At 48.6% G+C, this 22,935-nt stretch overlaps 9 protein-coding genes across 9 annotated transcripts; 7 read left to right on the forward strand and 2 right to left on the reverse strand.

Annotated features, from left to right (window-relative positions):
* Window positions 1-87: 87 nt before the first annotated feature.
* Window positions 88-1,789, reverse strand: N7462_001941 (putative endosome-associated ubiquitin isopeptidase (AmsH); the record flags this gene model as incomplete). Its single annotated transcript, XM_057073667.1, has 2 exons — window positions 88-1,563; window positions 1,643-1,789. The coding sequence occupies 2 exons, from the start codon at window positions 1,787-1,789 to the stop codon at window positions 88-90; spliced, it is 1,623 nt and encodes a 540-aa protein (XP_056937308.1).
* Window positions 1,790-2,220: 431 nt separating this feature from the next.
* On the forward strand, window positions 2,221-4,133 carry N7462_001942 (uncharacterized protein; the record flags this gene model as incomplete). The annotated part of the gene is made up of 2 exons (XM_057073668.1): window positions 2,221-2,359; window positions 2,431-4,133. The coding sequence occupies 2 exons, from the start codon at window positions 2,221-2,223 to the stop codon at window positions 4,131-4,133; spliced, it is 1,842 nt and encodes a 613-aa protein (XP_056937309.1).
* Window positions 4,134-6,006: 1,873 nt separating this feature from the next.
* N7462_001943 (protein kinase domain-containing protein) lies at window positions 6,007-7,206 on the forward strand (the record flags this gene model as incomplete). Its single annotated transcript, XM_057073669.1, has 1 exon — window positions 6,007-7,206. The coding sequence occupies one exon, from the start codon at window positions 6,007-6,009 to the stop codon at window positions 7,204-7,206; it is 1,200 nt and encodes a 399-aa protein (XP_056937310.1).
* Window positions 7,207-7,806: 600 nt separating this feature from the next.
* On the reverse strand, window positions 7,807-8,418 carry N7462_001944 (SRPBCC domain-containing protein; the record flags this gene model as incomplete). Its single annotated transcript, XM_057073670.1, has 1 exon — window positions 7,807-8,418. One exon carries the CDS (start codon window positions 8,416-8,418, stop codon window positions 7,807-7,809), a length of 612 nt encoding a protein of 203 aa, XP_056937311.1.
* A 967-nt stretch (window positions 8,419-9,385) lies between these two features.
* Window positions 9,386-10,715, forward strand: pgxC (putative extracellular exo-polygalacturonase; the record flags this gene model as incomplete). The annotated part of the gene is given in 2 exon segments (XM_057073671.1): window positions 9,386-9,919; window positions 9,933-10,715. The coding sequence occupies 2 exon segments, from the start codon at window positions 9,386-9,388 to the stop codon at window positions 10,713-10,715; spliced, it is 1,317 nt and encodes a 438-aa protein (XP_056937312.1).
* Window positions 10,716-11,007: 292 nt separating this feature from the next.
* N7462_001946 (uncharacterized protein) lies at window positions 11,008-12,267 on the forward strand (the record flags this gene model as incomplete). The annotated part of the gene is made up of 1 exon (XM_057073672.1): window positions 11,008-12,267. The coding sequence occupies one exon, from the start codon at window positions 11,008-11,010 to the stop codon at window positions 12,265-12,267; it is 1,260 nt and encodes a 419-aa protein (XP_056937313.1).
* Window positions 12,268-13,013: 746 nt separating this feature from the next.
* N7462_001947 (uncharacterized protein) lies at window positions 13,014-14,108 on the forward strand (the record flags this gene model as incomplete). The annotated part of the gene is made up of 1 exon (XM_057073673.1): window positions 13,014-14,108. One exon carries the CDS (start codon window positions 13,014-13,016, stop codon window positions 14,106-14,108), a length of 1,095 nt encoding a protein of 364 aa, XP_056937314.1.
* A 244-nt stretch (window positions 14,109-14,352) lies between these two features.
* On the forward strand, window positions 14,353-16,289 carry N7462_001948 (uncharacterized protein; the record flags this gene model as incomplete). Its single annotated transcript, XM_057073674.1, has 5 exons — window positions 14,353-15,179; window positions 15,245-15,516; window positions 15,576-15,751; window positions 15,811-16,093; window positions 16,150-16,289. The coding sequence occupies 5 exons, from the start codon at window positions 14,353-14,355 to the stop codon at window positions 16,287-16,289; spliced, it is 1,698 nt and encodes a 565-aa protein (XP_056937315.1).
* Window positions 16,290-18,015: 1,726 nt separating this feature from the next.
* N7462_001949 (ankyrin repeat-containing domain protein) lies at window positions 18,016-21,782 on the forward strand (the record flags this gene model as incomplete). Its single annotated transcript, XM_057073675.1, has 3 exons — window positions 18,016-18,149; window positions 18,211-18,434; window positions 18,496-21,782. The coding sequence occupies 3 exons, from the start codon at window positions 18,016-18,018 to the stop codon at window positions 21,780-21,782; spliced, it is 3,645 nt and encodes a 1,214-aa protein (XP_056937316.1).
* Between the last annotated feature and the right edge of the window lie 1,153 nt (window positions 21,783-22,935).

Here is a 22,935-nt window from a genome sequence, read left to right on the forward strand (position 1 = left end):
GCTGCGCAAGAAAGAAGTGAAATTAATGAAATGGGTATCATATTCAATCGAATAAAATAAATACTCCGACCACACAACAGTTGAAATCTACGATCCCTTCGGACGCAAGTCTACAGTCTCGTACTCCAACCCGTTGACTTCGAACACATGGCCTGGCCTCAGTGCACCGGTGTATATATTCTCCTCTGCATGGGGATGGAACAGGCCTGTTTGGGTACAATTAAGTACCGTTTTCAACCCTGGTGGATCGGTAAGGCGAAAGACCCCCCAGTCAGGGTTTTTGCTCGGAGCGCAAACTATGGCGATACTTTCTGGGAGCATCACTTGGTAGCCAGAGTGGGTATGCAGGTCACGAGAGCTCATAAAACACGTCTGAGACGGGTGGGTATGGATCCAGCCAAGCATAATCAGGTCCTCAGAGTCGCAGTATTCGAAGATGGCGGATTCATTAGTCGTTTCACATGTATCGGACGTGGAGACTTGTTCGGGAATGATCAGTCTAGAGATGAAAAGGGCATTTGAGACAAGTGTGCCGCAGAGAATGCCACAAGTTTCCAAATTCCTTGTAGTGTTGGAAGCAGCCAACGCTAGAAAACGAGATCGCAAGCTGGCAGGAAGAAAGACAGAGCGCAGAGGGGTTCCATTCTCAAGGTATGCAGAAGGTTTGAAGGTGTAACTAGATGGATCCAGATCTGATTGCGCAGAGACTGATTCCTCAGGCCGAACTTTCTCTGGAATTTGAGGAACAGGCGACACTTTTGAAGGACGGGGAGGCGGCTCTAGTGTGACAGCCCCATCAACAAACGGTGCCCCACCCGGTCCGACGCGCTCTTTCGGGGGCAAAACGGGAGGCTGATGCTTTTCGGTCCGACTGTCACGAACGATGATCTGGGAAGGTGCGATCACGGATTCCAAAGGTTTCTGGCGTGGTACACTTGGATACTTGTATGCAGAAGTTGTCGTTGACTGTGTACCCTGTCGAGGATCTTGGAAACGTCGGACCGGGGTATCAGATTGAGTGTGATCGATGTTAGCCCTAATATTCCGCATTCTCTGGCTCAAATCTTGCTCGGCCGGCTGGTGGTCCGTATTGTACGCCGTTTCCCAATCCCCCCAGACACCGCCAGCACGGCGACCGTCGCCATCTTGGCCCTTGGATCTGCGAACGGTAGCACGGCGACTGAGCTCTGATTGTGCTAGTCGGACGGCTAGGTCTCGATTTTCCCCCGCTTCTAAGGGCTCTGCAACACCGGCCAGTGCGGGATCGATGACACGTGGTCGTGACTCGGGATAGAGATTGGTTTCAGAGGACAGCTTCCGTGATTGTCGCTCGCGCATGAGCTGGGTATATCGTTCATATCGTTTGTTTATTCGCGGCTTGAGCACTTCCAGCTTGGCAAGATTCTTCTCCACTTCCTTCTCAGCGCTGACTAGTGCCTTGCGGTCCTTCTCGTCCTTTTTCGCGTCTGGGTGTGTCGACAAGTGCACCAGCACCAGCTGGGCATGGCGGAAGAGGAGCAGGTAGGCTTGCTCATCATGCCCTTCATTTTCATAGATTTGAGCCTGTGTGTTGGCTTATAATTTAGATTCAGATAGCCACGAAAGCGAAGAGAGCGATTCAAAAGAAAAAAAAGCCACTGACCTCTCGGATTAGCGTGGCAGCGGTCCGTAGCCAGTACCGCAGCGGGACGCCCGCGTTGTAATCGTAATCTTGGGCAATTCGAGTGATCTTCTCCACACTCTGTGGAGGGCTACCGCCGGTGTTGGAAATTGAGATCGAGGAAGCCATGGCGACGATGGCGAGGTCGATCGCGAGTGGTGAAGCAAGTCGAGTGTTCCAGGTCAAAGCCCCTCTTCACGCCGAGTCAGAAGGGGCATGGTTGACGCGGATTAAGCGGGGCAATCTCCGACGGTAGGCACAAGGACCAGTGACTACCGACGTGGTAGGAACTGCATTTAAGCAGTGAGTTCGGAGGGTGTAGGCAGACAGGAAAATGGTGAAAAGGGCGAAGCGTCCAGGGTTCGATGGCGGGAGGAACGCGGTGCCTGGTGGCATGTGCGGCGTCCGCAAGGTCTCTCCGCTTCCTCAGCGCAGGCAAAAAAACCCTCCTTGGCTAGCGATCCTGATCAATTCATTTTCCACAACTGCCCACCATGGCCTCACTTTTCGCATATGGGCCTTTGGTTTGATCTTGACATCAAGACCCACCCGCCGCGACAATGACAAGCTACGTCCTCAGCACCAGATGGGCGCCGTTATCCAAGTATCCGGTGACCAAAATTCTCCACAAATCCCTACAAGGGAAGCTGCCGCGACGCAATGCGACGCAATCAAACATAGTTGATGAACAACTTTGTTGTAAGTACGGAGGATCCTCACAGTTTGGTTTATCTTTGTGCGGACGAGCCTCTGACAGCACCTTTGTGCAGCTAATATCCTCGATCTACTGTCGCCGTACCTTTCTAGAAATGCTCCAGTCGACGTACTGGATTTATGGCCCAATGCTGGCGTTTTTTCATCCAAAGTGAACAATTTCCTCCGACCGCGACGTCATGTTCTCATTGAACCCTTTCTCGATCTATACAAACCGTGTCTTGAGCCGCTTGCGAAGAGCAAGCCATGTTACGAGCTTCTGTCCACGGACATATACACTATGAAGGATTGGGATCAAATATTCAAGAAACACCTGCCCGAGCAGACAATACCCAGGACACAGGAGGCCGCGGTCTTACCGAAAAATGATTCGTTACTGGTATTGGCCAGTCCACCCTGCCAAAGTCTCAAGTCGGATCACTTCACGCCGCAACGATGGTGGTGTGCCATGATGGAGGATTGTATGAAACAGAAAAATATTCATCAATATGGTAGCGTGCGGATGATAGTCACCCTGCCCCCCGATGAGGTGGAAGCCATTCTCCCCCGGAGCATAGGCGAGCGTCGACGTGCGGCTGTTTTGACTGAGAACGTAGCCTTGCACGCGATGGAGGTTGCCAGCCTTTATCAAGAAGAGCCGTCATGGGTGACTATAAAACCATTAGACTATACGAAGTTCGGTATGGAACGCGTTGCTGAAAAAGTCGCGGAGCAGAGTATCGCCATCCCTCCCTATCGCGAACGGCCCCCACTGGAATATGCTCCCGAGTGCACGTATACGGGGAAACGAAGTATTCCGCACAGCCCGCGACTTCGCACGAACCGGCATCAGGAAGTGAGCAGCATCATTAAGGAAGAGGAGGCCTCGAGGGTTGGCAAGCAGCGCGCCAGCAAAGCCCTTCAGGACGCCACCAAGTATCTTCATAAAGAGAACCAAATTGCACATGTCCGGGACGATATCGCTCGTAAGAAGATCGATATTGAGGAGACAATGGGCGACCTATGCTACGCAGCTGCGGATGTGACTAAGAGCGCCAAGGAGCTCGAGGAGCTTGATCAGAACATTGCACAGCAGGAGGCTGCATGGCAAGAATTGTTCTCTCAGACTCACTACCGTTTATACAAATCATGGGATCGCATTGTCGATGATTACCGCATGCTGAACCATTTGAAGAAGTATGACAAATCCACTCTGTTATATGATCAACGGCCCTTTGAGCCTCTGAGGGTGTATATAGAAGAGATATACCCCCGCGACCCTCGATCCGTGATATATTTCGAACCGGATTCCAATGCTCCGGCTCTCCAGCGACTGCAAAATTTGTCTCCCGAAAGGGTAAGCAAACTGCAGGAGTTCTCTGAAGCCCTGACACTGGTATTTGGAAACCGCAATCGCCTCACTCTGGATGAGCTTTTCCAGCAGATGTTTCCTACCCGCAGCACCAACGATCTCGTCAAAGCCATCCCGGGGTTGGCTGGGATAGCTCGAAAACGGCTTAAGCCCGGCTCAGGCCCTATTGCGCTGGCGGATACGTCGTCAGATCCACCCCTGTGCTTTCAAGATAACATCGATTACGACCTGAGTGAGACTCGGATCCGGAGTATCCCCACCCCGGTCATCTGGGACATTCTGCTCGAGTACGAGAAGACTGCGACAGACTTCTCGATCGTCCAATTTACCCGCCAGTTGGGAGGGACATTGACCTCCTTCCGAGCCGGATATTCGGTGGCCAGCGATAATTCGAAACGATTACGCTAGAACCCCGGATTTGAAAGATAGTGGAGTGGATTCGAGGGGGTGCCCCTTCCCTTTTCCTTCAGCCCACGTGTATTCCCTGAGGTATACCTCAGTCCGCCTTATACCCTCTTCAATTGTATACTACTTGCGCCACTGGCCTGTATGATAAGTGCTTAATTGATTTTCGACCCGATTTCTGCTTGATAGGTCTCCATGTTACTCGGTCGGCAATTGTATCATTCGCCTTATCATGACTCGTTTTGGTCACAGTAAGCCTCCGAGATGACTCCGATTCCCTATGAAGTATAGTTTTGCTGCATTGGTCCGATAAATATGCTTGGCGGGGACCAGGGTTTGCGGGCGGGCGGGCTGTCGACGCCCACGGGCCCGAGGGATTGGCCGCTAGCGGTTATCGCCCGGGCCCGGCTGGGGGGGCTGGTTGGGATCCCAACCAGGAGGTTCTCAATCGGGGGCATGCTCGACACGCATTAGTTGATCGGGGCAAACGAAGCCCCCAATAACCATCTCTCCTCTTGCGTCATATTGATTACGCACTTCCAAATTAGTGGCCCTTGCAAGTCTGCAGAGCTCTAGCAGCCGTCAATAATCAATTGTGTCGTGTGTGCTCGAGAAGTATGACAGCCGTTAGAAAACGCTTGCGGTGGAGCCGCGCGGCGCCTCGGCGACGCTTTCGTTTCCTCGCCACATGGGGATGTACAATGATGTTATCAAGGTGATATGACAAAGGAAAATAAAGATAACTCATGTGAAGTAAAAACCCTTGAAGGGGTCAGAAATCGAGAATAAAAATCCGGAGCCAAGGTTGGCGGAAAAAAAGCTGGTAACCCACTGCTCATCATTTACCCGATATTTGTTCGTGTAGTAAAGAAAGTGGAAAAACGAGAAATAAAATGAACAGGTGGATCCCTTCCTGTCGCAAACCAGTCGATCAGCGCAAACGAGCGTCTTCATATCCGGGAGCTAGACTATGTTGATGGTTTAATTTCCCACTGCGCTTTTCCGACCGTTCTCGTGATGTCTTTTTTTTCTCTTCGCACGAACCCTTCGCATCCATCATTTTCGAAGTAGAAAATACCTCTCTTCTCTACTGTATTCTAGGTATCCGTAGTATGTTTCCATAGTATCCATAGTACCCATAGCATCTTGCGTGGTAGGTGTCAATGGTTAGTCACTGGCAGTGCTAGCCTGCCATTCCACGGTTACTACCGTCGTATCGTCAGTATCCCACGCTCTGGAGGTCGATCGCCCTGGGACCCTGTCACGCTCTCAATTCCCGCCTGGTCGAGACCAGCCAATCGCCCTCGGTGGGTAACTAGTGTTTTTTTTCTTGCTTTTTGCCCCGAGAGTGCTCCGGCGTTCGTTTTATTAGAGTGGTCCCAGCGCGGTCGCACTGGGGCGCGCTGCTGTGACCTTTTTGACCTTGAAACTCGTTCCTATCAAGCCTACCTGTCTTGATTTTCACGATGAGTCAATAGCAACAATCACTACTATACCGCAGCGATACTCGACTGATCGACCTTTGGATTTCAAGTTCCTCTAGCACAACGGGCACTTCGCCTTTTTGCCTCCACCACGTCATACCCGAGCCCTAGACCGTGGATTATGCCGAGTACTGGTATTCGGAACTACGTGTATACGTCTCGCCAGTGGCGTTACTGATTGACCTTTCTTGGATCTTTGGGGGCCTCAGCTGGCTTTTTTTGTCACTTACATGATCGTCACCTGTGCCGTCTGATCTTTGCTTTTTCTTCTATCGCATCGATTTAAGTGGACAGTTCGTCCCAGCAGTTGTATAAGCGGTTGCTTGGCCAGTTTTATAATCCTGACCCTGACACTACCGATTTGCGCATCGATGACTCCTCAATTTTCAACCATGCGCTTGTCGCTCAGTACGGGCCATGATGCGAAAGACCTCGCGCCGCATACCCCGACCTCGATGTCGAGTCTGACGCCCCCGGTTACGCCGATAGCAAAGGATGCCAACGACCCAGAACGATCGATCCCAAGCCCACTGGAAGACACCGTCAGCGAGACAAGCGCCTCCCTTTTGAATTATCGCGCAATTGATACTCCACTTCGTTTCACCGATGATCTAGAGATATGTCATGGTCAAGATGGTCGCCCGGTCGAGTTTGGCCGTGGCGCTTGGAGTATAGTATACAAGGCACAATCTGCGGCATCCCCGGCGGGCCCGATCTACACTCCTCCAAGTTCACCCATCATTCCCAGCCGAGTGTTTGCAGTCAAGGCTCCGTTGCGCCGGGACGCACATCAAATCCTCCAAGCAGAAGCTCTCACCTTGACCCGTCTTAATTTGACTCCTGGCTTTGAGAACCACGTGGTGCCATTTTATGGCCTGCATTCCGATTCGAAGGCCCTGGTCATGTCTCCAATTCCTCTAGCCCTATCGACCTATATTGAAGATCAGGCCGATCTCATGCGTAGGGGCCAGTCAACCACATTAACGATGTTCGACCCCGTCCAGGGCGTCGACTCATGGCGTGACATGGCGCGCAAGTTGATCAGCAGTCTTGCATGGCTCCATAATACAGCGGGAATCATTCACGGAGACATCAAGCCTCACAATATTCTGCTTCGTTGCATCCCGGCCGAGGAGTCCAGTACGGAAGCCAGTGCCTTCCCATACGAGCCTCTCCTGGCGGACTTTTCCTCTGCCTTTGATATCCCCTCGGACTCGATGGCAAAGCCGGATCCTAGCCGCACATCCATGTCTGCCTTCACACCACCGTTCACAGCCCCAGAACTTCTCTCCCTGGCATCTTTGAAATCAGGCGATGTAGCGCCCACCTCGGCCTCGGATGTATTCTCCCTTGCTGCAACTTTAACTGCGGCTGCTACGGGTGACTTGCTGTTGTACCCAGGATCCAGCTCCATGCAGCGCCTGGCTATGGCGCGCGACGGCCACCAAATCCTCGAATTCACGCGGGCTGGCTTGAATGGCTGCCGAGTGCCTCGCAAAGGTGGCGTGGAGAAGCTGATTCTTCCGGCCGTGGCCAAGGATCCGACGCGGCGGATTTCAACCCAAGACTGGCTTGTCTTAGCTTCAACTTAAGAATATCATACACGGTCAAGCAAAGACAGTTAAACCGTCAGTCTTTGATCACATCAGCCCGAGTTTTCTTTTCATGTGGTTCTTGTGTTATTTATCTCTTTTTTGCATTGTTATATAGGATATTTCGTCGCATATTGGGAGCATTTGTGGGGATTCGGTTACTATTTTGTTATTTTATTGTCCTTACGCTCGCTTAGAGGAGATACCCAAATTCTAGACGGAGTTTTTGAAACACAAACCCCCCTTGAATTGAAGATCCGTGGAATTAGATACAAACTTTGGTCCAATATTCTGATCACTTCCACATCTTATACCATAGCCCAGGCTTTCAACCCTACATTCAACCATGTGAACGCAGATTGACAAAGGGTCTTGCATCCTTGCATACCCACATAAGCTTAATTTACCTTCCCGGGGCGGGGAAGCTTCAACGCATGATCCCGGTTGACTCGTATCTCGTATTCGGGTTTTCCCGTGCGATCTGATGTTCGGGATCTCAGACCTCCGGCACGCTAGGATAAACACTCGCAAGAAAAACAGCAATTCAAAAGCGACATGTATATAGGCTCCACTCTCCATACCCCACGTTTTCTCAAGCATCTAGCTAGACGTGCTGCCTTCCACGTACTTTTTCAAATCACTAACCCACAGCTCGAAATTCGCCTGCAGCTTCGCACCCATCGTCCACTTGATCATATATACCATCCACCCCACCTGCAGCTCCCAATTGCGCACCATTGTGCCTGCCTGCCCGTCCTGCTCCATATCGACCACCTCATGCTCCCGCTCCGCGTTCAGTAACATCTGCGGCATCGCGCCCGCCACATCCCCGTCAATCACCCATACAATGCGCCCCGGCGTTTGAGTACTGGGATTCGGCGCCGTGAACTCGGTAACAGTGAGGAAGACGTCACGCGCGGCCTGAGGCTTCGGCGAAGTAGGATCCATGCGCACATGGAAGATCATGCGGGTGCCGCGCCGCAGGACCGGGGATAGCGGCGCATCGTCGGTGCTGTCGGGGTGAGAGCGGATCGTGACGCGCGGGACAAAGGTGTTCCAGGACGGCCAGGTTGAGGTGTCGAGGAGGGCGGCCCAGACTTGCGTCGAGGGAGCGGCGATGAAGGCGGAGCTCCCGAGGTGGCAGACGGCGTCAGCAGCGGCGATGTTAGGGGTGGCGCGGGTAGAGTTTGTGGGGTCGGTGATGGTCGCCATGGTGGTTTCAGTACTGGATGGATATTGGAATAGACAGGCTTGCTTAAGTAGGTTTTATGGAAGGTTAGTTTGCTTTTTTTGAGGGGCGACTTCAAGTTACATGCATAGCAAGGTGGTTACGTACAAGCTCGGAGTCGGCTTGTATCCGAGCCGATAGAGCTACTAGCCTTATCGTGGCTGTGGCTTATCGGCGGCGGCGAAGATGTCATGACCTCAAGCTGGGGCTGGAGGTATGGACGTCGAGACCTATGAGTCGTATGTGGGATCTCAGTATTCCCTTGATATTGAAACAGAAAGAAAAAATGGGGTTCAGAAGTCTTGCAGGATATGCAATCAATAGTCGCGTTGATATGTTGTCAAATTAATAGCTCCCAAATCTAGTCGCCTTTTTAGTGACATCTACAGTAGACGAGGCAGAAACTTGTTGACTAGAAGGAACATTTTGAATTATTTATAGTGATAAAAAGCCTGAACCATATGCAAAGATCCTCTAGCCGACTCTGTTGTTGATGGATGCGCAAGAATGAGGCGGAGGGAGTTTCCAATTCGTTGCGTCCATTCTACTCACAATGTCCATGTCTTAAATGCAGTATAGAAAGCAGATATTAAACCACATGACTATAGCTTATGTCCTTCCTCATTCCTCCCCGGAATTAATGCAAAATCCCGGGGTATACCCTGGTCCTGTTGCTTCTGAACCGCATTGCCGTACTAAGCTTGCCGATCTCTGCTTATTTCCACCAATGAAGCAAACCTCCCCGCCGCCGAAATAAAAATCCGTCCATACAAAGCTATCAACAGAGGTATTTCTCCGCATCGTGGGGAGACCTTTGACTCGATTCATCTGGGGTACTGGCGATCGCGCTGCTTTCATACTGGCAAATTTTGACCAAAAAATGTGTATATAAAGGACGACCAAGGTTTGTGTCTGCAGTGCTCTTGTTTCAATTCAATAGTTCAAATCGCAATGTTGATCCCTAAAGCAGCAACCTTTGCTCTGCTACAGTCAGTAGCATTGGGAGCTTCAAGCCGCCCTCATCGTTGTGTCATCCCAGCTTCCAATGCCACGGCTGATGATTCTGCGACCGTGAATCGAGTTTTGGCCCAATGTGCCACGGATTCCGTCATTGTCTTCCAGGAAGGAGTGGACTATAATATCTTCAACCCAATCAGTGCCACCAATCTCAGTAATGTTGAGATTCGGATGAACGGAAATCTTCATCTACCACAAAGTGTAGCAGAAGTTCAACGCATTGTGAACGGGACGAACCGAGTCCTGTATTCGAACGGCCAATATTGGTTCACTTTCTCGGGACCCAACATTGACTACATTGGCTCCTCCAATGTCGAAAACGGCTGGATTAACTCATACGGTCAAGCCTGGTGGGATGCCAACCCCGTGAACGGGACTGGGATTGACTCTCGTCCGCATCTGATGAGCTTCAAGACCACTAATGGAACGCTGAAATATTTCAAATCACGCAAGCCGATTGCCTGGAATGTCCAATTGAAAGGGGGATAACATTGCCGTTAGCCATGCCTTCATTGATGCTGAGTCCACTGGCTCGTTTCCGTTCAATACCGATGGGTTTGATGTCACTGGGACCAACATCCGAATTACAGATAGCGTGATTTATAACGGTGACGACGCGATCGCCGTGCAAGATGGCTCTCACGACGTCGTCTTCGAACGGAACACAATCGGATATCAAAGCCACGGGATGAGCATTGGCTCGCTTGGCGAGGACCAGACCGATTATGCCAACGTATCAAATATCCGATTCGAAGATGTCACAGTCATCAATGCTGTCTACGCCGCACGTTTCAAATCGTGGATGGGTGGACAGGGCATGGTGAAGAATGTCACTTGGAAGAATATTCGTGTCTACAACGTCACTTTCCCCATTTTTGTGACCCAGAGCTATGTCAATCAGGGCTCGTCCCAGACTCAGCTAGGAAATGGGGCTACCACCGGTCGAGTCAACAATGCATCTGTCATGATGGAGGACTTCACATGGTCCGACTTCACTGGCACCGTGAACACATGGAATCCGGGCGATAGGTCATGTGTGACAGATCCCTGCTGGTATAATAATGGGTTGCCAAATCTCAAACATACTGAGGCGGCTATCATTGAATGTAACACCAATTCTTCTTGTAAGAATTTTGCACTGAGCAACATTGAGGTCATCCCACAGAGCATGGCAGCATCTACAGTGATTTGCATCAATGCCACTGCGGAACTCAATCCTCATCTGGGGTTCAATTGCAGGAATGGCACCTTCGTTCCTACCTGAGGAGTGCTGAAAATTTTGATGCCTTCCTTCTTGTTTTCTGTATGTTGTGAGTTCAGATTTAGATAGAGTTAATTAGGTAGGCGCGATAAAGAATAAACAACAAAATATCGACATTCACTACCAATTTCTCTCTTCTCTTCCTCTTCTTCCCCAACCTGCTTTCGTCTCTTCATCTTTGATTGTCTGTCATTTCTGAAAGCTTACATTCTCTTCCCGTACACTCTTTACTTCGCTTTTTGGCCAGTCGATCTCTTCTGATTCTGAATATACACTCGGTATCCCGATCATCACTATGCAGTATCAGCCACTTTACCAGATGTCATTTTCTCATCCCCAGCCCCAACCTCGCCCCCGGTTCTGTATTTTCCGTCCTGGTGGACTCTTAGCACCATTGATTCCGATCGATGAGCTTCCATCATGGCTGCAGATTTGCAACTGGAGTCCGGATATGTATATGGGGCTGCAACCAGTATCTCCGAGCTTCATTCCCCGTGAGGGCGAATACGATGTGATCTGCCATCATTGTTCCAGCAGTGTGGACTCCCTACATCAAAGTGTTTCCGAACGAAATACCGATTCTCAGTCTCCACACTCGTCACCCAAATCTGCCGCGAGTCAGTCAAAGAGCTGCCCTGGGGGGTTCTTCGGTGCTCTGCCCGATTGCGATGCGCCCCCTATGGTGTCTAGAATGCCTTTTGGAGCCGCTATTCCATTACCAGGACACCCACCTTTCCAATCAGCACTCCAAAACCCCTTCCTAGGCATGTACATGCTACAAATGCCATGTGCCACAGCCAATATCATGCCAACGGTTATGCCAACTCCCGCCGCGCTGGAAAAAGCTTTGGATATTGCGAGTACATGTTCTCAAATGGGATCGGCTTTGTCCAAGGGCTCCAACATGATGCCAGAAAATTGCTATCCGCTAAATCCACACTCTTCGGGCTCAGATGCAGACTCGGAAAGATCTGCCAAGTCACATTCCCGCACACCTGTTCGAAGTAAGGCAAGGCGCTTAGACTCACCGGACCCCAGATCAAAGCCGCCATCCAGTCCGAACTCAAGAATTGGCTTTGATCCAACAATGGAAGAACCATCTCTTTGCTCCACGACAGTCCTTCATGAAACGGCGTCTCTTCTGAATGAGAGCATTGCATCGACTGTTTCGCTGACTGCAGCTGTGGAAAGGCTGAAAGAGAGACTCGGCACGAAACTGCTTGCTCGAGGCCCGACTGCTCATTCAATTCAAAGGAATGCGGTGAATGTTGTACCTCAATCTCGAAGCTCTTCAAAGATTCACAAGGTGCGAACATCTGCTCAACGACGAAATGTTCGTATTCGGCATCGCCGCCGTGCGAAAAAACCCCCTCAGTCTGCATCGAAGACAAGCAATGCAAACAATGAACCTCTTGCTGAACAACCTAATTCAGCCACCAAAAGACGGGATCGTCGTGAGAAGTTATTAAGAGGCAAGAAGGGCTCGAATGCGTCCATCCGGTGTATTCACAATGACATGCTGCAGAATGGTCGTTTCCATGCTCCTCATCGCTAAGCTTGAGGATGTTTTGATTTCTGTCTTTGTTAACCCTTTGGTTCATGATTCTCGAGCTGGGCCTTCTTTTACCTGCATATTTCACGGTCTTGCTATCCGTTGGTCACTTGTATGTTTCTTTCGTTAGTCAGTCCTTACTGCCAGCATGTTCCTGTTTTTGCATTATTTGCTTGTCGCCAGCACGATTTTTCTCACGCCGCTTGTTTTTGGTCCATATACACTCTTTTCACTTTTCTTTTGTACATATTTTTGGGCGATCGGGTGTTTTCAGTGTTGGCTGAGTCATAGCTAAGTTGTCACTCCTTTGTCCTTAGATTAGAGGTTTCTGGTTGCACCGAAATGCTTTTGCAATACATCCACTCCTTTGACATTAAATTTTTTCCCCATGAAATCACGAAGTAGTTCCAGATTCTCTCTGCTGCAGCAAGATTGAGTGGACCTTTGGTTGTGCTTGTCTACCTAGTTGGGGTAGTCATACACACATCCTTACTCAGATCAAAGGGGCAAATGGAGTAGCTTCCCCGCACTCTTCTTATCTTCCGGCAATCTTGCCGACTCGCCTTTGCAGTGTTCACTATGCAACCAACAGGGTCATGGCAGGTGCTAAAAAGCCTCGGGGTATTCGGCATGATCGCCATTGTGAACGCTGTCGAGAGAGACGCATTAAATGCGACTTAAACCGCCCCAGGTGCCAACCTTGTCTTCAAGCTAGAGCTTCATGCAAGTATCCCCAGAGAGTGGTCTGGATGGGAGATAGAGAGAAAAAGTCACCAGCAAGGACTTTATCACCAGAGAAGGCTCACACCTCATTGTCCAAGCGTTCTCTTGGAGTACAGGGGCAGCCAGAACCTGAGCTGCTAGCTCACACAAAAACTACCGTCAATCTATACGGATTCATTGATCTCCTATCCGGATTTTACCAGGATATTCAATCCAGCAAGCAAGAGCTACCGGAAGAAACTATCGAATTGATTTCTCGCACGTTGCAATTCGCACGTTTGCGACTCCAAGGAGCGAACGAGGACGACTCTATCCAATCGCATGTCGTCGCACTTACAAACCTGAGCAAAGTTATTGGCTCGGCTCACCCTGTCGCATTATTTGGAATCGCGACCTTTGCTATCTTCGAAGTATGCTGCGGCCCATTTGGCAAATGGCAACGTCATTTGCATGGTGCACGCTCGTTACTTGACCTTCACTGTCAGACCAAAGCGGAGCTGGACAGTCTCACGCAACGGATACCCGGAATCGCCGACGTCTTAGGCTACCTAGTCTGGTTTGATGTCACAGGCACATTGAATCGAGGTGACCAAGCGTTGATATTTGATGACTGGCATCGAGAGATCTTGTCTCCTGAGTTCTTCAACTCAGTAGGCTGTCCACCGGATTCATTCGACCTCTTTGTGCACCTTGCCAAAGGAGGAACCGATCTGGAACCGATCGACCTGAGTTCCCGAGCAATGGCCCAGATCCTACATCTTTCTACGAATGACTCTACAGATCGTGGTCTTGCTTGTATCGTATTCAGAGGCTCGGCCGCGATCGAGGCGTTTGCTCGTGTTGGTGAAAACAGTCTTTCTCCAACACCCTCAACATATGCCAATGTAATTTCATTAATGGTGGATAAAGTTTGCGACGCAATTGCAAGTATCCCAACATCGTCGCGATTCTACGTGCATCTGGCCACACCCGCTTATCTGACGGGAATGTACGCTACCAGGTCTCCGCAATGCGAGGTGGTGCGGGCCTATTGGCAGAATTGCCAAATGTGCGACTTTCCGCGTTATCCGGATGGCCAAGAGCTATGCGAGCAGAAATGGAGGAGCGAAGGAATTATATAGAAATAGAAATTAGGGGGGGGGGGGGGGCTATTGAGTTACTCCGCTTATGAGTGCCTGTCTGCTTCGGCGAGTCGTGCGGGGCCGTTTGATTGCTTGCCGGAAACGGCAACTAATCTATGCGCTCCCCGCTCGGCTTATCTATAACCTCGTATAAAGATCGGACGTCCGGTGCAAATACCACTTGAACTCAATCTGTTTTGTTTATCGGTATTTAGACGAGAAGTTTTCTTGATTTTTGATAAGAATGGAACAAGCTGCCTCATATCTAGATCGCGCCGCTCAGAAGCGTGCTTCCCAATTAGCCCTCATTCCCCCAGAGTGGCGACTCACCGAAATCCCACCCCCAGAGTCACATCCAGATGCGTTGGCTTATATCCGGCAAATACTCTCTCCGAAGGAACTAGCTCTGACTGAGGAAACCAACATCACCGTTCTACTCCGCAAGCTATCCTCTGGAGAACTTGGCTCGTTAGAATTGGCTAAAGCGTTCTCCAAGCGGGCGGCTATAGCCCATCAACTCACAACATGCTGCACTGAGATCTTTTTCGAAGAAGCCTTCGAGACGGCCAGAGCTATGGATGAGTATCTGGCCAAGACAGGAAAAACCGTCGGACCTTTGCACGGACTTCCCGTCTCCGTGAAGGATTTATTCTCTGTGAAAGGAGTGGATACGTCCATCGGTATGTTTAATGAACTTGAAGAGAGTGGAATCGCAAACACTGATGGAGGCTTAGGGTGGGTTGGCTTGACGAACAGCCCAGCATCAGCCGACAAATCCGTCGCCAGAACTCTGCGCCGACTTGGTGCAGTGCTTTACGTGAAAACCAATCTGCCACAGTCGATGATGATGTCGGACTCATACAACCATGTCTTCGGCCAATGTGTCAATCCATTGAACCGCAACTTAATTTCCGGTGGCAGTTCTGGAGGCGAGTCCTCACTTGTGGCTGCGCGAGGCAGCGCCTTGGGGATTGGAACGGACCTTGGCGGGTCGATTCGAATCCCAGCCAGTTTATGCGGGTTGTATGGACTATCGCCAACTCCTGGACGACATCCGTATGAGAGAGGCAAGTAAGTACCATTCTTTTTAATCCCTTAGCGGATGTCGTTGAATATACTTCTAACCATAAGTGAAGTCCGGGTCAGGACATTGTTCGCTCGGTCGCGGGCCCCATGAGCTGCAACTTGGCCAGCATCGAGAGATATATGGAGGTCCTTCAGTGTGCATCACCCTGGGAGTTAGACCAACATACTGCACCCGTGCCGTGGCGGCGAAGTTTAGCCTCGCTGAGGGCCAAACGACTGAAGATCGGGTTTTTGGTCGATGATGGAGTTGTCAAGTGCCAGCCACCAATTGTGCGAGCTGTTCGAGAGGTGGTTGCTGCGCTGAAAGCTGCTGGCCATGAAGGTAAGTTGTGATTATCATCTCAGTTATGGACGATGTTTTGATCTTTCAATTCAATCTAGTTTTTGAGTGGGATGCATCATCCCATGGTCATGCCTATCACCTTTGGGAAAAGGCGATTCTATCGGATGGCGGCGAGGGTTGTCGCAAAAAGACTGAAATGACGGGCGAGCCTCTGATCGAGGGCATGCTGGTTGGGACCGAGAAAGATCTTTTGACGACATCAGAAACACATCAGGTATTCATGAATTTATAATCCCCTACTGTTTCTCTGTGGAGACGCTGATAAGTCTTTAGCTGAATGCTGATAAATATACTTACGAGACACAATATCTTGAGCGCTGGACATCATCCGGGATCGACGCCCTTATCATGCCGAACACCCCATGGGTTGGATATAAGCCTTGGACTTGGGTGAAGTCCAATGCATATGTCGGATACACCAGTATTTGGAATCTTCTGGGATATGCAGCCTTGGCTGTGCCAGTCACGAGTGTCTCGAAGGATAAGGACGTTCTTGACACGGAATGGTTAGGCCATCTGCCTCGTAACGCAGGCGATCAATTTAACAAGCAACAATGTAAGTTTTTCAAATCTGTCTAACAGTAATATTGAAGGATTCTGATGCAATGATAGACGATATTGATCTTGTTGACGGTATGCCTGTTGGCGTTCAGGTCGTGGGAGGGCGCTTTGGTGAAGAGAAATGCGTCTCGGTCGCCAAAGCAATTGAGCAAGCTATGCGTTGGAGAGATACAGCACGTTCATCTCTTTAATTATCAAATAATATTGACTTTCCAATACTATTTACGTTGAAAAGCTCATCATTGGCAATGGTATTCAACTGTCTTGAGCTTGTAGGCCACCTCTTGAAGCCAGTGCCTCTGCAGTTGTCCTCATTATAGTAGTCAGGTTCCAACTATGCTTATAGTAATCATAGATTAGACGACAGAAAACCCTTGATTTAAGTTCATTGTGATGCCATGATGCCATATTCAAGTAGGACCCTCAACGATGCCGTTTGTTTGTGTATCAATATTGTTGATTCAAAAGCAAAGTCTAGAAGGGAGGTGTGTTATTTTTCATTTGCAGGGCAAAATATGTTTTCCCGCTGCAGAATCTTTCCGAAATTTAGAGCCGCACGCTCCGTAAGTCGACAGATTCATACCATAAGGATATTGAACCAGGGAGCTTGTACACAAGTGACAGAGCAAACAGGTCAGGTCACGGATCGTCAAATCAGTCACCAGAACATCGCACACTTATTGCGCAAAGAGAATGGTACCAGGTAGGAACAGAGAATGGAAACTTTCCCTCTTGGGATTCTTGGCAGAAGAAACAAAAGCCCGAAGGGGATAAATAGCGCCAAGACATCAAAAGTACCTTTCACCCGGGTGAAAATCAAGCCCGCGGTAATGCAATTTTTGATTATTTATCAAGCTTTGCAAAACTTCCAGATAATATCCATCCATATTGTATCAGATCACCCATTTGGGACATGTACACTATTATTAAAAATCTTTCGTGTGTTTTGGTCTGAAATTTATCTACTTTCGTGAATCCTGCTACTCGGGAAACCCCTTTTCGATTGCCTCTTTTCTTCTTATCATTGCTCCACTTATCCTTACAATCATACATAATCAGTCTGTGCGTACCTGATCTTGAAGAGATCAGCCGGGCGAGTTGGATCAGTAAGGCAGCAAAAGCTTATTCAGATTTAGTCTTATATACTCTGCACAGTTTTGGGAACAGTGAGTGATCTTATGGTGAAAACTAACACATGAATGCATTGCCATTGTGTTTGGAGCACAGCGCAGAGTCGGAATTACAAACGGGCAAAGAGGCAGCTTTCCAAAGATGGCACTAGGAGTTGCCAATGTTGTATTACCATCTAAACAAACAATTTAAATTGCAATAACAATAACAAAGGAAGTTCCAGTCATCTGTGGTTTTGTGTCATTGAAATTCTCCTTCTCCATAGTGGTCAATCAGGTTTATTCTGGCCCCTTCCTTTCTACAAATTTCGGAGAACTGGATGGCCAAGAAAAGGGGCACGGTGTATTAGCAGGAAGTGAGAAAAAAGCAAAAATCTGAAACTGCAGGTGCCAGGGGGCAGGACCTTCTTCAGCTTTACGTGTTAAAACACTGAGCGTGAGAAAGCGGCCGTGGCCAATGGCAGGCAGCCCTGGCTGGCAGGAGGTGTCGTGTGGCTCTACGTGCTCTACTATTATTCGTTGAGACCAAAATGATGGCAAGCAACTCGGTTTCTGGTAATTAACTTTCTTTTTCTGTCTTCATTGGGGCCAAAAAACGGTGCAAGGACCAAGGAAAAGAAATTTTTCGACGCATTCTGGTGAAGACCAATGAAGTTCCAGCTATGAATTCACTTCACATAAGCTATCAAGCTCAACGAAAATCTGGAGTAATATAAACTGAATACGAAATCTCCCGCTACGAAGTCGTATATTTCCACTCAAATTAAACCGAGTGAAATCGATACTCATGCCTCGGTCTGAAGAGGCAGACGCCCAATGGGAGATTTATAAAGACGAATTGGAGTCTTTATGGTTAGACAAGCGCTGGAATGCGATGCAGATCCAGGAGTATATGTCACAGCAATATGATTTCCACAAAGAGTGAGTTCTTGATTGAACACTTGATGGCTTTGAACGGCTCGAGGGATACTAATTTCATCAGTCAGTCGCAGTACAATCGTCGATTCCATAAATGGGGGTTTGAAAAGAATCTGAGAAAAGACGAATGGGAATTTATTGCTCATCGCCAGGCGAAGCGTAAAAGAGAAGGAAAACCACCCGGCCAAGTCAAGAAACATAACAGAACCATCCCAGATGAAAAGGTTCGGAAGGAAACCTCTAGATATGTGAATCTATCCTCTCAATACTTAAATACTGATGACCCAGGTAAGTCTCTTTACTTTTTCCCTCTACTCTGGATTCAATGATTATAACTCAGTCTTCCTAGGCCCTCCGACTCCAAATGGAATAGCCGTGGACACTCCCCAGCCTGAGGTTGAAAGTTCTGTATCTAACAGTGCGGCAAATAGTCTTGGGATGACGCGTTCTCTGGGCGTGGGTAGCGATCTTGGGAACCAGATAACCCCAGTTCCGTTCCTGCTTGGGGATATGGCTTCTCCTTCACTAATGATTGACCTGCCAGAACTTGAATCACTCAACCATTATTTCAGTCAGGCTCATGAGTTTCTGTTGGACTCCTGTGGCTCTGAAGAAAATTTGAAAGACAATCTTCCGCCTATGTCGACACCTTGGACATCCCCATCCACTGTTGGAAGGGGTTTTCTTGATGCCAATCGCGATTTCATGTTCAAAGATCTTCCAACAGTGACCGAACAATGTGAACTTGATGAAGTCCAGGCATATGCCTTGCAAAACTCTGATGAAGGCGGCGTGGAGCCTGGCTCTTTTAGAGATATTAAAGCTTTCTTGGCTAAAGAGACCGATTGGAGCTCTGCACAACCTTCAATGTCGACCCTAAAACGTTGTTTGCGAAATTTCATTTATCTTTCATCAAACGATATGCTTTCTGACCATTCAACACGAGACCTTGTACTTCTCATCGCAAAAAGCAACGCCTATTCAGTCCTGACAGCAGTCTTGAAATCTCGAAGCACCACTATTGAAATCTTCATGAGCAATCTACTATCAGCGGCGGTGGGTCTAGGTGAAACACAGATTTGTCGTATCCTCATTCAACACGGTGCAGATTTAGATGCTCGCAGTGGAATGGGAATGTTGACAGCACCTCTTTTGCAAGCAGTGCAACATAATCATCTCGATTGCGCAAGAATGCTCCTGGATGGGGGTGCAAACCCTAACTTAAGAGTTGGGGCCAGGTCCCCATTACATGTCGCCTGTTTGAGCGGTTGTCCACTGGAGGCCGTGGAACTCCTTCTACATTTTCAGGCCTCAGTTAATCCACCTCAGGATAGTGCTAAGCTGACACCCTTGCAAATGGCCGTGGATGCTGATAGAGCGGATTTGACGGAGCTTCTGCTAAGGAGGAAAGCCGATCCGAATCTTCCCACAACTTCAAGACTCGGAACGGCTCTACAAATAGCCTGCCAATCTTCTTCAAACGCCGACATTGTTGAGCTACTGGTGTCTGCCGGTGCTGACATCAACATGCGAGTGGGATCTCAAGGTGTTCAAATAAAGACGACGTTTTCCGAAGGTTGCCTATTCGACTTTCTCGATTCCGACAGTGACGATTCTAATTCTGACATTGAAACGAGCAATTATTTTTCCAACTGCATTTGGATGCCTAATTCTTGCAAGCCAGCTGTCTTGATAGCAGCGATAAGGGAGAATTGGGAGGCTGTCCAACTCCTGCTAGAAGAAGGAGCAAATATCAATGCCACTTTGAGCAAATATCCAACAGAGATCCTGCATAATGAAATATCCTGCAGTATTGAATCTAGACCTGCAGCCTTCACGCCACTCCAAGCAGCCGCCCGAGCCGGCAATATTACAATGACTCGCCAGCTTTTACAACTCGGAGCACATATCGATGCGAGACCGAATGGATCAGAAGGCCATACAGCACTTCAAATATGTGCGAGCACTGGGAATCTACGACTTGCCAAGATTTTGCTTCAAAAAGGTGCTGATATTAACGCTCCGGCAGGCGTCTATCATGGGCGGACCGCATTACAGGCTGCAGCTATGCATGCAGATGTTTCTTTATTGATCTTTTTGCTCGAGAAAGGGGCTGATGTGAACGCTGCACCTTCCAAAAAAGGTGGGAGAACAGCCCTTCAAGTCGCAGCAGCGAATGAAAACATTGAGGGGGTAAGGATTTTATTAGAAGCAGGTGCAATTGTCAATACTGATCCGAATCGCACTGATGGCAAAACCGCACTCCAGGAAGCGATTTTGATTAAAGGAGACGAAGTGGTGAAGAGCGAAATCATTCATCTACTCCTCCGTGCTGGAGCGCATACCAAAGCCCCCAAAGATGGTGATTATCCTCATCATCAACTTGTTTGGTCACCTCTTCATGCAGCAGTGCAATCAAGAAATTCAAGGGTGACAAGGGAGCTTTTGGAAAAAGGAGTCAACTCAAATCCGAGCTACTGTGCGACTACAAGACTCACACCCCTCCAGCGTGCGGCATCTCTGGGCGATTCGGACATTGTACAACTTTTGATATCTCACGGAGCGAAAGTCAACTTCCCGCCTCATCCGGATGGTGGTCGTACAGCTCTCCAGGCAGCCGTTGAGGGTAATCATATGTCTGTATCAAACACTCTTTTGAAGTTTGGCGCTTCCATAAGATCCAAAATTGCAGCAAAAAAGGGAATTTCCGCAATCCAAGCCGCCGCCGCAAATTGTAATTTGGAGCTCATCCAGATGCTCCTAGATCAAGATCCCGAGGCTATCTCATCCGATCATACTACAAAAATAAACATACTCAGGAGAGCATTGTCAACATGGAGATGCGAGGTAGATCTACTGAAACTTTTGATTAAACACGGCGCAGAAATCAACACAGTACCGGCCTCATCGGAGGTGTCGATTCTCCAAGCGGCTGCAATGAAGAGCAATTTTGGTTTTGTGCAGTATCTGATTTCCGCTGGTGCTGATCTTAATTATCGTTGCCATCCCAATTATGCTGGACCAACCACCGCTCTTCAAGCAGCCGCAGATTTACGGCATATTGACAACGTTGCGTTGCTTCTTAAGAGCGGGGCCGAAGTCAATGCGCCGGCGAATGAGAAAGGCGGCATGACGGCACTGCAATTTGCAGTGAAGCGGAAACACCGCGTTATGGTGAAGCTCTTGATAGAGCATGGAGCCGATGTTAATGCCTTACCCAGTCCAATGCGGGGCAGGACTGCCCTTCAACAAGCTGTTAGCGAGGGTTCCTTGGATCTCATTCGTTATTTGATTGCTCGTGGTGCAGATATCAATGCTCCAGCTGCTCGCTTTGCTGGCGTCACGGCTTTGCAAGCTGCTTCCATTCACGGTGATCCCTCAATTGTCATACTTTTACTCAAGGCCGGGGCTCATATCAATGGAGCACCTGCCATTGAATCTGGTCGTAATGCTATCGAAGCAGCTGCTGAAAATGGAAGAATAGATGCTCTGCATGCTTTGCTCAATTATCATCCCGATACAAAAGAATTTGATATCTGGAGAAGGCGAGCAGCCAGGCTGGCAATGCTTCATGGCCGTGTGGCTATTGAGAGATTTTTACGTGCGTATCGGAAGCATAGTAATCAGCGCGGGTGAGAATGGGGTTTAATGTATTTCTGAAAGTGAGAACATCTGAAATGATGGGTTTTTATTTTTTATTTTTATTTTTTTTTTCAATCTCATTAATATATACATGGATAAAAAAAATACGCTTAATCATTTCACTATGAACTTCGAATGGCCGGGGCGATACTATTGTGACACAACCTGCCAACTGAGAGCTCCACTAACTTCTGGATATATCTTCACAATTATAATGTCATCACTACCCTTCCTACTCTTCTCACGGGGCTAATATATACGTATATCTAGCTAGTAATCATTTATTTCGAGTGAATGTCATACAAATTGCTATCGCCATATAGCGTTCGTAATATAGAAGGTCACTCCCCTTGGCCATTCTATTGTTCCTTGATCTTCTCTTAATCCTTCTACTAAAATCAAAAGCACATTCTTATTACCCAAGGGATATCTATATACTACCAGCTAGTATTCAAGAAGTTCATTCAACCCTTCGGCAGTCGCTAGAAGACTTGGCAAGGATTGCTTTACGAGAAAAACCAAGAAGTTCTTTCATCATTCGAGTCACCAAGGTGTCTAAGAAGTCTGCATGACGGTTTAAAGATCATAAGGAATGTGCTAAACAGATATTTATAAAATATTCATTGATTGATTGACATTCAAGACAATAAAGAGAACATGAGAACTTGCGAAATCGATGCCAGAAATGATGGATCTTTTGATCCGCGCAAATCCATTTGTAGGTTTGCGCTAAATCTCAGGTGATCGACAGCAGGCTAAGCAAAAGAACTCGAACAGCGCATCCAAACCCAAAGGATTTAAGCCAAGAACTTAGCCAAGGACTCAGGTCAAGGATTTGACTAGAGAGAACAATATCTATTCTGCTGCCTGGAAGTTTCCCTGGGAGAGAAAATTGTCTTCTTCTCTCGTCCCATTTGCCCTGTCCAATGAATTGAGACCCTGTGGAGTGCCACTAGATCGGTGCTTCTCATTTACATCTTCATATTTGCCACTGAAACCAGGCCAACGCAAATCTCAGCGCTGTCTCAATCTCAAAATGCACCATCTCCGTGATTCCTTACTGAGCCTCTCGCCACGAGGTACCTCTTTACTCGCCACATCAGAAATTGTTCGAGTAGACCAAGAAAACGCACGCCAGTGCATCGCT

The sequence above is a fragment of the Penicillium macrosclerotiorum genome, assembly GCF_028827735.1.
Source record: "Penicillium macrosclerotiorum strain IBT 26536 chromosome Unknown utg000002l_segment0_segment0, whole genome shotgun sequence".
NCBI classification, from domain to species: domain Eukaryota; kingdom Fungi; phylum Ascomycota; class Eurotiomycetes; order Eurotiales; family Aspergillaceae; genus Penicillium; species Penicillium macrosclerotiorum.